Source organism: Parasteatoda tepidariorum, chromosome 9 (genome assembly GCF_982258835.1).
Source record: "Parasteatoda tepidariorum strain Cologne lab strain chromosome 9, Ptep-v5.0, whole genome shotgun sequence".
Classification (NCBI taxonomy): Eukaryota; Metazoa; Arthropoda; class Arachnida; order Araneae; family Theridiidae; genus Parasteatoda; species Parasteatoda tepidariorum.
The window spans coordinates 86,977,086-86,994,111 of NC_141763.1; the positions used below are offsets into that span (position 1 = coordinate 86,977,086).

The 17,026-nt window shown below is 28.8% G+C and overlaps 1 protein-coding gene across 1 annotated transcript; it reads left to right on the forward strand.

The window, feature by feature from the left end:
• The first annotated feature begins 5,528 nt into the window (after positions 1–5,528).
• Positions 5,529–16,721, forward strand: LOC147804302 (uncharacterized). Its single transcript, XM_087150619.1, has 4 exons — positions 5,529–5,669; positions 6,951–7,080; positions 9,651–9,751; positions 16,505–16,721. Exons 1-4 carry the CDS (start codon positions 5,622–5,624, stop codon positions 16,544–16,546), a joined length of 321 nt encoding a protein of 106 aa, XP_087006745.1. The 5' UTR covers positions 5,529–5,621; the 3' UTR covers positions 16,547–16,721.
• The last annotated feature ends 305 nt before the right edge of the window (positions 16,722–17,026 follow it).

The window sequence follows — 17,026 nt, forward strand, 5'->3', positions numbered from 1 at the left end:
CAGATGTTAGTACTAAAATTATTTCCCATGGGAATACCATTAATTTGTTGAAAAAGGTGGTCATTGAAAAGAATATAATTGTTGTTAAGGTTAATATGTACTAGAAAGTTCCAGTTATTTTCATTAATAATGTCACTGAGATTAAACATGCTATGAATTTGAAGAAGGTCATCATGAATTTTATTAGTTGGAAGGGAAGTATAGAGGTTTTCGAAATCAAAACAGTGAATTGAAGCAACATTTTTTAAAGTTTTTAGTGTATTTAAAACCTGAATGCTATTTTTAATATTCCAATTTAAATAGTTATTATTTTTAGTAAGTTTATTAATTTTGTTATAAACTTTTTTAAGAATGTTCTCAAAGTAAATACCGATTTTTTTCATGTTACTATTAACGCCACTTGCAATAAACCTGAATTTGGTTGGAGTCTTATGGAATTTTGGATTGGCAAAAAGAAAAGGAAAATTGTTAATATTATTTGGTTTAATTTTAAGTCTTTTATAGATAGCATTAATTTTATTAATAATAATATCACTGTTGGTGTTAAGTTTTTTGTAGGTAATATTGCTGTTAAGTTCATTGGAAAGGAGTTGTTTGTAAAAAAATTTTCAAATAATTGCAAAATTATTACTAGCTTTATCAACAGTGGTAATACAAAATTTATTTTGAATATTTTTAATATCTTGTCTTAGAACAGAGTTAAAAATTAAATCCTTATGAAAAACTAATTTGTCCCTTTTAATATTGATTTTAAAATCTTTAATGATATTCTCTCTCCATTCAAAGAAACCTTCAATTGGAAAATTATGTTTGTAAGATAATTTTAAAATAAAATCATCGAGATTTTTAATAAAAATGGAAATAATTTTGTTTTTTGAAGTTGGAAAAGATGGTCTAAATTTTGAACCTAAAGACATAAATTTTTTAATTTTATCGTTGTCAATAATATCTAAATCCCCTGTAATAACGTGTTTATGGAAGTTATCAAAAAAATGGGTATCTTTAAAATCATCACAATTACATACATAGTTTAAATTATCTGTAGCTAAATTTCTGTAATTACAGATTAAATTTTTTAGACTCTTAGTGTATCTAAAAGTTGGCTTAAGCTGGATAGGAAGAAGGGTTTTATTTTTACCTATGATTGCATTTATGTTAAGATTATTAAAAATTTTATTGGTAAAATCTAAAACAAAATAATCTGGTTTGGGTAAATCCTTGTGCTTATAATTATTCTTAAACCTATATCTAGCTAGATCTTCAACTAAGTTTAAAAAATTAGAAAAATATTGTTTTGAATTAATTTTTACTTGATCTAACTTTAAAAAATTTAAAAGTTTGTTGTGAAAATTAAGTTTAACCCCTAGAATTTTAGTTTTAATAGATTTAATGGCATTAGGTTGATCATAGCAGTTAATGCAATCATTAACAAAATCTTTTAAGTTATATTTAATTTTATTTTTACTGTTACCTCTTTTTCCTCTATTATTATTATTGTAATTTTTAAAAAGTTTGAAAATATTATAAATACACTCATTATTATCAAAAGATTTAAAATTGAAGTTAGTATTTAGACCGTAAGGAAAAATAGATTCATTAATGATCATATATTTATTTTCAGCCTCAAGACGTTTTTTAGGGTTTTTTACGAAATCCAGAACCTCTATTGAAATATTTTTAAACCCGTGTTCAGAAAAATGCTTAATTTCGAGGCTATTGTTATTATTATAGTGAAACTTGTTTGTTAAAGACCTATGTAAATTAATTCTTTTGTGAAGGGGTTGGGAGGTTTGTCCAATATATATAACATCACAAATTAAACATTTAATTTTATAAATACAGTTGGTAGCCTTTCAAAGAGGGAAATTTAAAGAGGAATTAGCACTGATGAGCGATTTGCAGGTTAATCACCGATTATCCTTACATTTAAATTTGTCATTGGAATTATTAGCAATTTGATTAAACTGAAGCAGGGTGCTAACCTGAATCAGCAGGGGACCAAAAAATTATATAAAAAATATATACAAAATTTGGAAGAAAAATATCTCTTTAACAAATAACCGCGTGCATAAGCAACAGGGGAAAATTTGTATCTAGGAGAAAGAAGCATAAAAACATATAAAAAGTATTATCACTGCAAAGAAAATAGTTCTTGATGTCTATATATATATATATATATATATATATATATATATATATATATATATATATATATATATATATATATATATATATATATATATATATATATATATATATATAGACATCAAGAACTATTTTCTTTGCAGTGATAATACTGCTATTGATACCTCAGATAGCTATTACAAAGTTCGTTCAAATTATGAAAAGTTGAAGCTATACAACAGTTTGGTGCGTTTTCAGAACTTTTATATTTTGAAGAAAGAACGGTTCGTTATTTTGGAAAACCCGATTGCAAAATGTATATGAAAGAGAAATCCATTAAATTTGGATACAATCACTTTGACGCTTTCGATGCTTTTAATATAATACTATATCAAGGAGCAAGGAAAGATATTTTATCTGACATAAAGAAAGAAAAAAAGTCATATTAAATGGTTGTTGAAAATTTGCTATCAATAGTGGAAACTTCAGCAAAGCACAAAATTTATATGGATAACTTTAATACATCTTAAGATCTTTTCGTTAGCCACTAAAGTAAAGTTACAGGAACTGTTAAGAGAAAATATAATGGGAAAAAAATTCCTTACAAAATCATTTAAAATTGTAGGGGATGATAGATAGTTCGTAGAACAGCCGATGGAAAGTTTGATTCAAGAAATGAAATTGCAGCTGTTCGTTTTAAGGATGATAGAGTAATATTTGATTAGTACCAATTTTAAAGATGTGAGTAGAAAGTAGACATAGCATCATGTGTTGTTTCATATAAGAGATATAAAAATGGAGTAGACTTGTTACACAATCTCATAGAGACATTTTTTCCTCTTTGGCTACTGGTATTGGTCATTACACAATTGAGACATCATTGATTTCAGCGTGGAAACTTTCCAAACTCATTGTTCCTGAACCAACTCAGGAACTCCTCAAATTTCATCGACACATTATAGTAGCTTACCAAGGATTGTGCACACCTCGAAATATTACAGAAAGAGACTTAGTCGATCATGAAAGAAACCCGACTAGTTGAAATTACAAACTGAACATATAATAATAAAAAATCCTATTGGGAAACACCGTTGTCAGCTTAAAAACTTAAAACCTAAAAAACCTAAAACAGTGTGCCAAAAAAAATGTAATTTAGGACCTTGAGTTGAGTGTTTTCTGCCATTTTATGTAAACCAAAAAGTCTAGATCGCAAAACATTTAGTAGTGGATTAGAATTTGTTTCAAAAAATATTAATTTATTTTAAATGTGGTAAAATATGGGCTAAGGCAAGTTAGTAGCCAGCTTAATTTAAAAATTCAGAACAATATATGTTTAGTTTAGGCTTCATTTGCATGCATCAAAAAATTGGCGTTTCTATATAATAGGTGTCCAAACTGAATGAAAGTCATCTAAAGCACAATTTCTTTAATCAAATTTCATCGTATGTCATGCTCAGAAAATATTGTTAATGATAATTGTTAAATTCAATTGAGGTTTCATAAATTCTTGAGTTCTTTCTTTTCTTTTAAATCACACCATAAAAAGTATTATTAAATCCCAGCACATCTTCAAATGCAATTATTATAAAATGCAAATAATGCTCTAGCTTTAAAAACATTTATTTTTAGAGCATAATTCCAAAAAGGTGAATTATTGTAGAGTTAAACAGTCATAAAATAAAAATGAAAGATCAAAATAATAAATTTAGTTAAATTTTAATGTGTTATACTAAATTATAGATATGAATAAAATGTTGTAATTATTTGTTACACTTAGCAAATGATGGGCCTAATATTTCAGCTCATTTGAGCATTATAAATTATAATAATTACTTAAAATTCTTTAATAGTAGAAAACTGATATTTACCATTGGTTTAACATTCTAAATATCGATAATTGAATTTCTAAATGAAAAACACTAACCATTTATTTTCGCCAGATTCAGCTATACAATCCAGTCGTCAAACCTGTCGAACTAATGCAATAATGTAACGTCGTGCGTAGTATGTAAACCTTGAGTCGAAACTGAGTCCTCGGAAGAGATCATAAAATACAATTATCATAAAACACAAAAAATGCTAAAAAATTTTGAAACATTTTTTATTAGAGTATTATTAAACACACGCGAATTATGTTAGAGTAAGATAATTAAAAATAATAATAATAAAGATTTGAAAAATAAAATTAACGAAATGTTTATAAGTCATACTAAAGTATAGATAAGATTAAAATGTTGTCATAGTTTGTTACACTCGGCAGCTTGAGCATATTATGAGCACAAAAAATTATAATAATTACTTTATTTTTTTAATTTTAAACACTAATATATACCATTGTTTTGACATTCTAAATAACGATAATTGGCACATAGAATAATAAACACAAACTTTTTATTTTTATCAGATGCTGCCATACACAACAGATACCCAACTCAACAAAGCAATGCAACAATGTCTAGCGTAGCAGTATGCAAACCTCGAGTGGAAACAGAGTCCTCGGAAAAGGTTGAGAATTCCACATTGTCCGTTGTACTAGTGAAACGAAAATTCAAAGAACTTACATTTATTTTGTAAACTAATTCTCTTAATTAATTTTCTTCTTATTTTGATTAAAATTTTTCATTGCAGTATTATTTTCGTTTCAGATGTTAAATAATCGGAAACAATATTTTTATTTTCTTTTTTTTCAAATTCAAAAACCATAAAAAATTGTTGAAAATAATAAAAATATTTAAATATCAGTATTTTATATTACGAATCAAAGAAATCTGGAATTACTCAGTACTGTAATGATAATTTCGTTTCGAAGAATTAATTATATTTAAGCTGTATAAATTTATTTAAAAGATTATCACAAAATATGTACAATTATACTATTTTTTACTGTTTCTATGAATTGCATTTTTTACCCTCATGAAATATAAATTTATTAAAATAACATTTTATTAAATGGAAAAAAGACCAACAAATGAATTTTAAAAAATAAGATCACCTCTTTGGCAGTTTTAATAACGATAGAACTTTGTTTACCATGCTTATTTATTTTAAAATTTCAAGACTCTAAAATTAAGAGTAATTTCATTTCCAATCAAAGATTTCATAGAACGTAGGTTGAGAAGGTTATATCACACTTATTTAATTAAATGATCGGAATAATCACGTTTTACTTTATGTCTACGAGATAAAATATAATTTCATTTCTGCGGAATCACGAAAACTAAGTAGGGAAGTATTGATTGTTTTAGATTTTAATTTGATTGAATATGATAAAATATTATACAATCATCTCTTTTAATGAAGTTGAAGAGTAATTAATCAGGCAACAGCCATTTAATATAAAAATTACTAGATTTATATCTTATTTGATCAGCATTTTCATAGAGGTACTAAAGTGATTACAGAGATTTCATATTCAATCTTTCAAAATTATATAAAAGGGAGGCCTGACAGTAAAAACATTAGCTACCCTGAAAAGCTTCAACTAGATACCATACAAAATGAAATTTCTTATTTTTATTCTCATTTCAAGTTTATCATTTGTTTGGGTAAGTACTGTTAATACTTTATTTAGCATGTATTTTGCTTCATCATACTTTTACTAACGATAATGAAAATGCATTGCTTTAAAAAACGGAAGAAATAGCATATTCAAATTTTCAATTAAATTATGCTCTTAGTTTTGTTGAGGACAAAAATTTACGATTAATAATGAGTTCAAATTGAAGCAGAAAGGGTAATTTTTTGGAAAAATATATTATTTATTTATAATATTTCTCGAAGCATGTCTGTATATATCACCAACTGGACAGCCCTTGCAACATTATTTGTGAAATTTTATTATTTTTAATTATTGCATTGTAAGAACAGGTGTAATATCTCTTTAAGTCTGATGTTGAAAGACTAAAAAAAATGTATGAATAAACAATTTACTTATTATTAACCCTAAATCAGGCGTTCATATACATTTTTTCGGGTGTAATTTAAATAAGCACTCGTGCCAAAAAAAAATCATGAGTTGGTCACGAGAAATATCAGTATTTCAAAAAATATTGAGTTCGGTCAATCTTTTTTTTTTTTTTTTTGATGGAAGGAACTACTAAAGATTTGTTCTCCTAATCTAATAGCATAAAGCTATCGGCAAATAATAATAATAATAATGAAAAAGTAATTGGAATTGTTTCAGCTTTACTTATTGTGTTGGCATTTGTCCATTAGTTTTGTGCATTGTTTCGTACTGTTTTTAAGTTTTAATTTATTGATGGTTTATTTTATTTTTTCAACGTACGGAGTCAGCTTACTATAAATAAAATCGCGTACGAAATTTTTATTAACTACAGTATATTCGCAATATATCAAAGTTAAAAGGATGCTAAAAAATTTCGAGATAGCGAGTTTTCGAGATAACAAATTCAGATCTAAATTTGTTCTAAAGAGTAGAAAAATATATTCTGAAATAGTACTCTAAGAAATAAAACCTAAAAACATAAGAATATCTTCTAATAATTATGTATGTAATAGTTGTAGACTCTAAGTCTAAATACAGCAATGATAATTTTATTTTTAAGAGTAAGACAAAAATAACTAATCATAGAAAAGAAAAGAATAGGTTTACAATTAACTTAAATTGTGGTTTTTCCAAAATTATCTCAAAAAATATTCGACATAACATGGTTTTGAAAAAATACTTCGACAGAGGAATTAAAATTATTATTATGTGGATATGCAATGGCAAGGGAAAATATTTTTTTGACATACAAAGATTTTCGAGATATAGAAGTGTGAGGTATCGAGAGTATACTGTTTTTATTAATGTATAAAAATTGCAGGGGTATAAATATGTAGAAAATAGAGGGAAATACTGTAATGCCAATAAAGAATGTCCTGCAGATGAATGCTGCAGGCTATCAGCTGGACGTTCCAATATTGCCACGACTTGCGAAAAACTTTCAAGAGAAGGTAAATATGATTATTCCTCAAATACACAGTCCAGTCACATTAATGTGACCACCACCTACTTTCGACGTCAACGTGAAATAACCGATCAGAGAGTGCAGGTGGCAGCACATTACAGTGTAGTGTATATATTGGATGTCCTAGGGCATCGAAAAGCATTTCAGTGTTTGGCGCAATGCAGAAACGTAGCGATTTATCCGACGTCCAAAAGGGCATGATTATTGGCTTTCGGACCAAGGGTGGAAGCATTTCAGAAACGACTGATTTTGTGAACTGTTCGCGTGCCGCCGTGGTAAAAGTATACCGTGCATGGCAAAATGTCACTATACAAAACAAGCGGCGTGGCACATGTGGTGCACCACAGGCCAAAGATGGCAGAGGCGAACGAAAGCTACGGAGATGCGTTCAGACGAATAGACGTGCAACTGTTGAGCAACTGACCACCCAGATGAATCAAGGGGCTACCAAGAGTGTATCCTCAACAACTGTTCAGCGAACGTTGCTGCGCATGGGCCTCCGCAGCAGACGCCTTGTTAATGCACCTATGCTGACTGCTGTTCATCGGGGACGAAGGCTAGAGTTTGCACGCCAGTACCGCAACTGGACGTCCACAGAGTGGCAACAGGTGGCTTTTTCCGATGAATCACATTTTATGCTCCATGGAATAGATAGACGTTGGCGCATACGGCGTGAAACGTCTGAAAGCAAACACCCTGCAACAATTGCCGGAAGGCTGCAGGATGGAAGAGGGAGCGTTATGGTTTGGGGAATGTTTTCCTGGCATTCACTGGGTGCACGCATCATTGTGGAAGGCACGATGGATCAGTACAAGTTCGTATCTGTCCTTGCGGAGCATGTCCACCCCGTCAAGCAAATGATTTTTCCTCAGAATGATGGCATCTACCACCAGGACAATGCGAGGTGTCAAACAGCTCGCAGTGCATGTGCGTGGTTCGAAGAGCACCAGGATGAATTTACCGTACTCCCCTGGCCAGCAAACTCACCGGATTTAAATCCAATCGAGAATCTGTGGGACCACCCCGATCGGGTAGTTCGCGCCATGGATCCTCAACCACGTAATCCAGCGCAGCTGGCCGCGGCACTGGAGTCGGCATGGCTCTACATCCCAGTGAACACTTTCAGAAACCTAATTGACTCTCTTCCTACACGTCTCGTAGCGGTTCGCTCTGCCAAAGGTGGTTATTCTGGCTTTTGACAGGTGGTCACATTAATGTGACTGGACTGTGTAGTTCTTGCTCATATCAACAAAATTTTGCTTTTCGGTAATATTGGATTAAAAACTTTGCTCAAATAAGTCAAAAGGCCATGCAAAATTAAAAGTCATGCATGCAACTAATTAATTACGATAAGCTAACTATATTCTGTATTCCTCGCACCCGTGAAAACAAATATCAAACTTAGGTAAGGAAAAATAAGAGAATTTGCGAAAATCCGTAAGTTAAAAATGCTAACGTGGTGGAATATCACCTTAACTTTTACCACAAATTCGAAACAAACCTTTAAAATGAACGTAGATGATCTCTAAAAGGCTGCGGCGAGCGACTCAAGTTTCTGTGTTCTACGTAAAACTGCAATTTCGTGAGCAGAAAAAATTGGTAAATTATGATGAATTCAGTAATAAGGAATGCAGCTTATTATTTTGATTCGTGGCCATAGATTAAAGAAATTTAGTTTCTGCATGAGGTGCACAAATAACATAATTTACAGTAATTCGACTTTAAACTACACACGTAAGTTAGAAGTTATATAGTACGATTCATTACTAAATTTCATCCAGACATTATTTCTTAATTTCACATTCCATGTCCATGTTTTTAGTTTGAAAGTCGGCATAAACAGAAAACAACATTTAACAGCTATAAACGGAGCTTTGTTAAATATTAGGCAGATGTACAGGGAATCTCTAGAAAGGAGACTTTATAATGCACTCGATTCAAAGTTACGATATAACAATATTACAAATTATATTAATCTTATATTATTTGGCAAAAAGTACAATTATTTGATTTTTAAATGTTAGGAAACATGTTATGCATATTTCAGCATGGCAGTGGTCAGTTTGGCCGATCCCAGATTGCTTGTGTGTAAATATATTAGAAATAAAAATCTTAAAATATATTCATAATTACTTATAATTAACTCATAATTTATGCTTAAACGTATTTTCAATTAAACGTATACATTAGTTTCTTATATAATTGAGTTTTCATATATAGGGTATTATTAGGGTTTTTATGTATAGTGCTGTTATATAGGGTTAAATATATACATTTTTATAAAAAAAAATGAGATAGCCCCTCCTTCCAATAAGAAAAATTAGGTGTCCATTAGTGTGTGTGTAACACGAAAATAAGGGACGAACGTAATTAGCTCCTGATGACGTTGATCGTAATTTTTATTAGAGAAATTTTTTTTCTTCCTCTCCTATTGGTGAAAAATGTATGGCTGAAAAAACATAAATTGGTGCGCTTTTTCAGTTAATAAAAAATTTAACTGTATACAAAATAATTTTTCTGCACTTTTTGTTCTTGTAAAATATTTCTTATTTATAGATGAAGAATGTCCAGTTCATAAGAATACAGATGACGGCACGTATTTAGAAATGAAATGTCCTTGCTCTAAGGGATTAGTATGCAAGCCTTACCCTGGCGGAGTAAGTGCATATTTACATTTGAAAGTCCTTTATGCATCTTTTCCGATCTTTAAACATCGCTAAACCAGGTTCAAAACAACAAAATTCCACTCTATAGTTTTTTTTTTATTAATATTAGGGATATTTCGCGAATTCACGTTAGCTTCCATAATATAACCTTACGTTATTACTATTACATCAGCTTCCGTACGCCAGTTATGGTGAATTGCGCCTGAGCCCGTGACGAAATATCAAACTCACGTATGTTAAAATAAGAGATTTTTAAAAAATCTGCAAATAAAAAACCCTAAGATATTGGAATATCATTTTCACTTTGACCACAAAAACAAAACAAAGTTTTAATATGGACATAGACTATTTCTTTAAGACTGTGGCAGATGATTCAAGCGGATTTGCTCTACTTCGGCGGATTTGCTCGCAAAAACAGAGTTTTTGCGTGCAGAAAAATTAAGTAGATTATATGTTTGATCGATTGGCAGATCATGATATTATTACAAATTCAGCAATTAAAAAAGCTGCCTATTATTACTATTAATATTAATAATGATATTAAAAAACTATTTTTGAACTTCTATTGATTATTTAACTTCTGTAACTTCTTGTATGGAACAGTTCAAATATAAATTTAATTTATATTCTTCAAATAACAAAAATATATTTATTTACTTATGAAACTAGTGCAATTAGACAACCATAATATAAAACAGACACCGATACAATTATTTATTTATTGAATGAGCCATATCTTGTAAGATCACACGATTCATTTTCCAAATTTCATCAATACATCTCAAAAATTCGTATTATAATCTCATGTTTTTAGTACGTAGGTTGGCTTAAACAGAACACAACATTTAATAACTGTAAACAGCGTGATTCTAACTTTGTTTACGCTAGAGTCCCTAAATTAGTTAGGCCGACTTATCATCCATTTCGGAGCAAAAGCTTTTCCATCAATAATGAAGAGCTACAAGATTTGTCAATTTATCGCTACAAACGACGCTAACCTCAACTATAGAATAATCATAAAGAAAAGCGCTCATCGATAATTATTGTTTTTCGGAAACATTTTTTTAAAACTTATACAAATTCACTGCAAATTTTATTTCCGATTAAAAGTGATACATAAAAATTTTTATTTGTGCTACATGCCATTTACAATAATCTTTTTTTCTTTACTGATTTCGAAATAAATTTGGCTCTAAATTTTATGTTTCGTTAAAACATAAAAAGACAAGATGAATTAAGATAAATTTTAAAATAATAATAATGATAAATTTTAAAATAAGGTTTTTAAATAAACATCTTATTTCAAATCACATTTTCATAACATTTATTTAAATGAGATATAGTAAAATAAGGAATACAATTTAAATATATATATATATATATATATATATATATATATATATATATATATATATATATATATATATATATATACACTACCGGTCAAAAGTTTGCGAAAATTTTGAAATCTTCAAAAAAAAGGTCTAAGTTCAAATGTTGTATGTATTTGTAAAATTTTGTATGTTCTAAGGTGAACCCTCTTCAGTTAGTTACATATGATCAAATCGCAATATTTTGGTTTTTGCGAACTGAATCCAGCTTTTCATCATGAGTTGTTTTTATGGTGAAAAAAGTTGTTAAGTTTGAACACTTGCCAAACTTGAAAAAACATTTTTTGTACTTTCTGCTTACAGAAAATGGTTATTTGAACCGTTCTATGTAAGCCCTCAAAATTTCAGATCGATTTGATTTGTTTTGAAGAAGTTATAGAATTTTGAAAATTATGTATACTTTTCACGATTTTTGAGCATTCTACATATGCGGTCTTTTGATCTATAAATCTCCTACCAAAGAACTTTTTAATTTTAATGCTTTCTATATTTTCAACTAATTAATATTGATTATAAAACAAATATTCTTATTCATTATTGTAATTATCGTTATTGTGAAGTATTTATTATGAATATAATTAAAACAATATCTCATGGATGTCACATTTCATCGAAAATTTGTTTGTTCTTGCAAACGATGCTCTGATATTTCGAATCGAAATAAGTTATGGAACAGTTTACAACAGGAATGGAACTCAATATCACTTGATTGTTAGAACGAAAGCCACGCATATGTAATGCTATAATAAAAGCAAAAGGTGGATGGTTCGAGGAATCTAAGATTTAAATGTTAATTTATTTAATTACAAAATACGAATAAGAATATGTAAAATATTTGACCTGTTTAAATGAAATAGTTTAGTAAAAATGCAAATTTTTTATACCATTTCTATTATTTTTTTAGAATTATTTATGTAATTATTGTTATAACTTTTTATTTTAATTTAATGTAAAGTAAAAATATCACAACAAAACTAATACATAAAAGCAATAAATATGAACAATAAATTTAAACAATAATAATTACAATAATGAATAAGAGTATTTGTTTTATAATAAATATTAATTATTTGAAAATATAGAAAACATTAAAATTAAAAAGCTCTTTGGTAGAAGATGTATAGACCAAAAGACTGTATATGTGGAATGCTCAAAAATCATGAAAAGTACACATGTTTTTCAAAATTCTATAACTTCGTCAAAAAAAAATCGAATCGATCTGAAATTTTGAGGGCTTACATATAACGGTTTCTATTAACAGAAAGCACGGAAATTGTTTTTTGCAAGTTTGGCAAGTGTTCAAAGTTTACAAATTTTTTCACCATAAAAACAATCCGTGATGAAAGGCTGGATTCAGTTCGCAAAAAGCAAAGTATTGCAATTTGATCATATGTAACTAACTGTAGAGGGTTCACTTTAGAACATATAAAATTTTCATGCAATTTGAATGATTTTTCGCAGTTCTATGAACATTTGAATTTAGACCTTTTCTTTGTAGATTTCAAAATTTTCGCAAACTTTTGACCGGTAGTGTATATATATATATATATATATATATATATATATATATATATATATATATATATATATATATATATATATATATGGGGACGGCATGCGCATGAGTGGTCGTCTTTGAAAATGAGAGACACTGTACTTTAACGAAACATATATTAAACGCTAAATTTACATAAAGATGGACGATAAACAAACACAGAAATAACACAAAATAAATGAGTTCGTCATCGTGAAGTTAAAAGAAAATTATCATTGCTACTCCTCTCTGGAATCCATCAGCGTCTCCTTTTTGGTTTGTTCCACAACGCGATCCCGTGTCTCTCGTGTCTTAGGGAAATTCGCACGGGGTCTAACTTGCAGCTTACATAATCTGGCATAATCTGGTTGGATTTCTAGCTAGATCAGCTTACAGCACAGGAACTGGTACTGTAAATCGGAACAGGCACAACATATATATACATATATATATATATATATATATATATTACACATTTTTGGTTCTTTAATAATAAAAAAAATAATAATTAAGGAAATGGCGCGGAATTAGCTTACATTAGATTTAAGCTTATCTGAAATTGATCCAGGTTTGGGACAGTTTATTACTTTCAGGCTTTTTTTAAGAATTTTTAAGGAATTTAGAACATTAAAATTGTTGGAATAGCAACAGATCTTAATTTATTGTTACCCTCTTCTCTATTTCTAGCTGAGATTCTTTGAAATGAAGCTGCAAAAATAGTCAAAATTATTTAGTTAAAATAGTTATAATTATTAGTATATTAATTTAGTTATGATAGTTAAAATAGTTAAAATTATTTATTTTCATGCTTAAAATAAATTAAATTAAAAAAAAATTGAGTTTACAAGTTTTAAACATACACCCATGAAATTTTCTAACACAGAAACTAATTGCTTCAGTCACTAATTCATTTCTCACAAGAATTACAAAGAAAAAAAACATTGGTACATCCAAAATTATATAAACGATCGCATATGAAGTAGATTTCTCATGATAAATGTAAAAAAATAGTTCGAACTTATAGCGATATATTGCCAGAAATAGCTAAAAAACAAACTTAAATTAGGCAAGATTAAGAAAGTAGCTACTTGATACGAAGGAATACAAAAAAAGGGAAATACAATAAAAAGGAAATAAAAAGGAATACAATAAAAAGGAAATAAAAAGGAATACAATAAAAAGCACACTGTTAGAAACTTCTCGGAAAAAATGGTTAAATAACAATTGATTGCATGGCTATTTTACCATATTTAATCAACACAGTCAAATAACCATAAATAAAATGGTAATCAAACTGTTAAGTTTAAGAAAAACTGTTTATTAACTGCTTTAACCTAATACGGTTAAACAACCAGAATTTTATCGCACCAACTAGAACAACCTAATGAAGCTACTTAGTTATTCGCTACTGCGTACATGTCATAGCCGAGCGGGATTATCTGTCAATCTTATGACCATCAGAACTGGAGTTCGAGTCCTAGTGTTGACACTACAATATTTTCTCTATTCCGTTCAACACGTGAAGAATTCCCAATGTCCGGCACTCTCCAATGACCATTAACTCACGAAAAGCCGAGTTTCTACGTCTAGTTAAAAAAATATAAAGTTTTTATAAAATGCTAGCTGTAAATGGTTAAAAAACTGTATAGTTTTATATTCAGGGTTTTATAACTATATTTTTGTGAATGGTTAAAATATCATAAAGGACGAAAATTTTCTTTTCCTTAAACTTTACAGTTAATCAGATGGACAGACAGCTGCCAGTTATATTACCGTAATTTTAGAAGGAAAATTTTAACAGTGCAGGTAATTATTAAATACAAACAATAACAATAAAAAGCAGTAAGTATAACAAAAAGAAATACTTAAAAGTGAATACAAAACTTGGGGATTCCGAAATAAGTTTGGAGATTGCTTTTAGCCTGTCTCTTGCCTTTATTTATTGGTTATATTTAACATAAACACTAAAAATTATTAAATAAATTAATAAATGTTGTTTGAGAGTCATATTTAAAACAAATATATACTTATTAATTGCAATTTTCAATAAAATTTCCTATATTTGGTACATAGATAAAGCTGCACAATCCAAATAAGATTGAAAGTTATTCGCTTATTTTTTTTAAAAAAAATAGGCGAAAGCAAGCATTCAAGAACAAATTCTAACAACATAATATCGTTTATATACTACATATATAAGTAAATAAATCTAACAAGTTATGAAATAAATGAGTAAATACCTCACATGAGCGAGCTCCACTTCCAGGCTGCAAATTATATTTGTTGCAAATTATTTTCCATTTCATATTTCTATGCAAATTTGAAGGAAATCTGAACAATCCGAAGCCCTTTTTTGAACAGTTTGCACAATTTGCCACAGCAGAACCACCCATATCAATAGTTTTAGGTTTCCAAATAGCCTTCAAACTATCTCGCTAATACCGACATAACGTAACTTGCGAGCTTGCCTGCTCCAACGCGGCTGATAGTTCAGCTTTCATTGTAAAGGAGCCTTAGTTTTAGTAGAATAAATTACGCCACCATAATGTAAATAAACGTAACATCTAAAATAAACGCGAGTATGAGCAGTTCCTGAAATCTTACGTACGGGAACGTACTGAAGCTAACGTAAAAATGCAAAATCTCCTTATTAAAATGTCATGATAGTATTAAAATGAGCTTGTCTTCCTTTAAGATTCCAAGAGGTTTAACTCTTTATATATATATATATATATATATATATATATATATATATATATATATATATAATTTGCATAACTTTCATTTATTCTATTTTCTTGTAATTTAATTATCGCGATACTTAAAGTGTGAGAGAAAATAATTTAATTTCAATTTTAAATTTAGATTCAATGTAAAATTTGTTTTTGTTGTCATTATTTTTAAGAAAATACTAAAATATCTGATATGTTGACTGCGCAATCAGCTTGGTTACCATTAAAAATTCTATGTTGTACAAGAAAAGTTAGAAAAAGGTCATAAGGGTAGTATCACATAAACATGTATCACATATCACACAAACAGTATTATTTCAATTCGAATAATCCAATCTTGTTTATTGGAAACGTATACTTAGTAAATTTTTAAGGGAACAAAACAGTCATTAAGTGTTAATGAATTTTCTTTTCAAATGCAGAATTAACCACCAAAATTTGACGTTTTATATTAATTCTGTACTATGATTTTTGCAAACGATATATATATATATATATATATATATATATATATATATATATATTTCTCCTATACTTATAAGACACTTTTGCCTTCTTAAAGTTAAAAAACATCAATAGTGTATGTTATGTGCATAAATATGTATTTTTATCAAGATTTAAGTAAAATTATGAAAAAAAGGAAAATATTCAAAAATCTAAATATTTAATACATATCCTAATTTACCGAAGAAAATTATTGTAAGCTTTCTCTTCAATCACTTCATGCCTTCATAAAGAGTTCAATTCAAAACCTTTCTTTTAATTAAAATGAAACAAAGAATCGAAAGATTGCAGTGGACTAAACTAATTCAATTAAAATTTTAAATGAAAACGGTGAAATAATAATTATATCCGAAACTTAAACTTCACGCCGTTACTTGCAGCTGAAACTGCTCGTGTCGTCATTTTGCCATGCATTAAAAAAAAACATGTTGCCATTTTGTAAGCTCTAACTTTAAAGTGGAAAAGACGTATTTCTCGTTGGTAAAAACTAAAAACATGGTAACATTATAATGGTAACATATAATGGTAACATGGTAACATATTAAATTATACAATTGTGATTTAAATTTTATGCTTTTTACAGGGACTTCTTGTTGGATATTGTGTGAAAGCAGGGAAAACGTAATGCCTGAATCTGAGAATTAAAAAAAATCACTGAAGCACATCAAGATATATAAGCTTTTGTAATCACACGGAAATAATGTATTTTACGAACTATTATATTAGAAGTTTGTCAAAACAACCTGACAAGAAGACTGGAATTGTTTGCACAATTATGGACAACAATAAATATTCTTGCTCAATTATTAAGTGTGAAGCTTATTTGATATTTGATAAGCTAAGTCCAGTTTGTCTATTTAATCCGAATAGAGAAACTCACATTTCACCAGTACGCAAAGCAAGCAAACCGCCATCTTCGCCACTTCCCTTAAGAAAATTCGCAGTAGGTTTGCTATAAAGAGTATCAAAGGGTATTCCAACGGATATACAGATGTTTGCCTTAAAATTATGGTGTTCCATTGCCTATGAAATTTTTCCCATGGTGATTTTCCATAATACATTTCTTCACAGCCCTATGGATTTTTATCGCGCAATTACATATTGG

What these genes read in the sequence shown, in the direction of transcription:
- LOC147804302 (XM_087150619.1), top strand. Translation starts at nt 5,622, where the DNA reads ATGAAATTTCTTATTTTTATTCTCATTTCAAGTTTATCATTTGTTTGG. An exon ending in CAAGTTTATCATTTGTTTGG is followed by an intron (nt 5,670 to 6,950) that starts GTAAGTACTGTT and finishes TAAAAATTGCAG; the next exon opens with GGGTATAAATATGTAGAAAA. An exon ending in GCAAGCCTTACCCTGGCGGA is followed by an intron (nt 9,752 to 16,504) that starts GTAAGTGCATAT and finishes TGCTTTTTACAG; the next exon opens with GGACTTCTTGTTGGATATTG.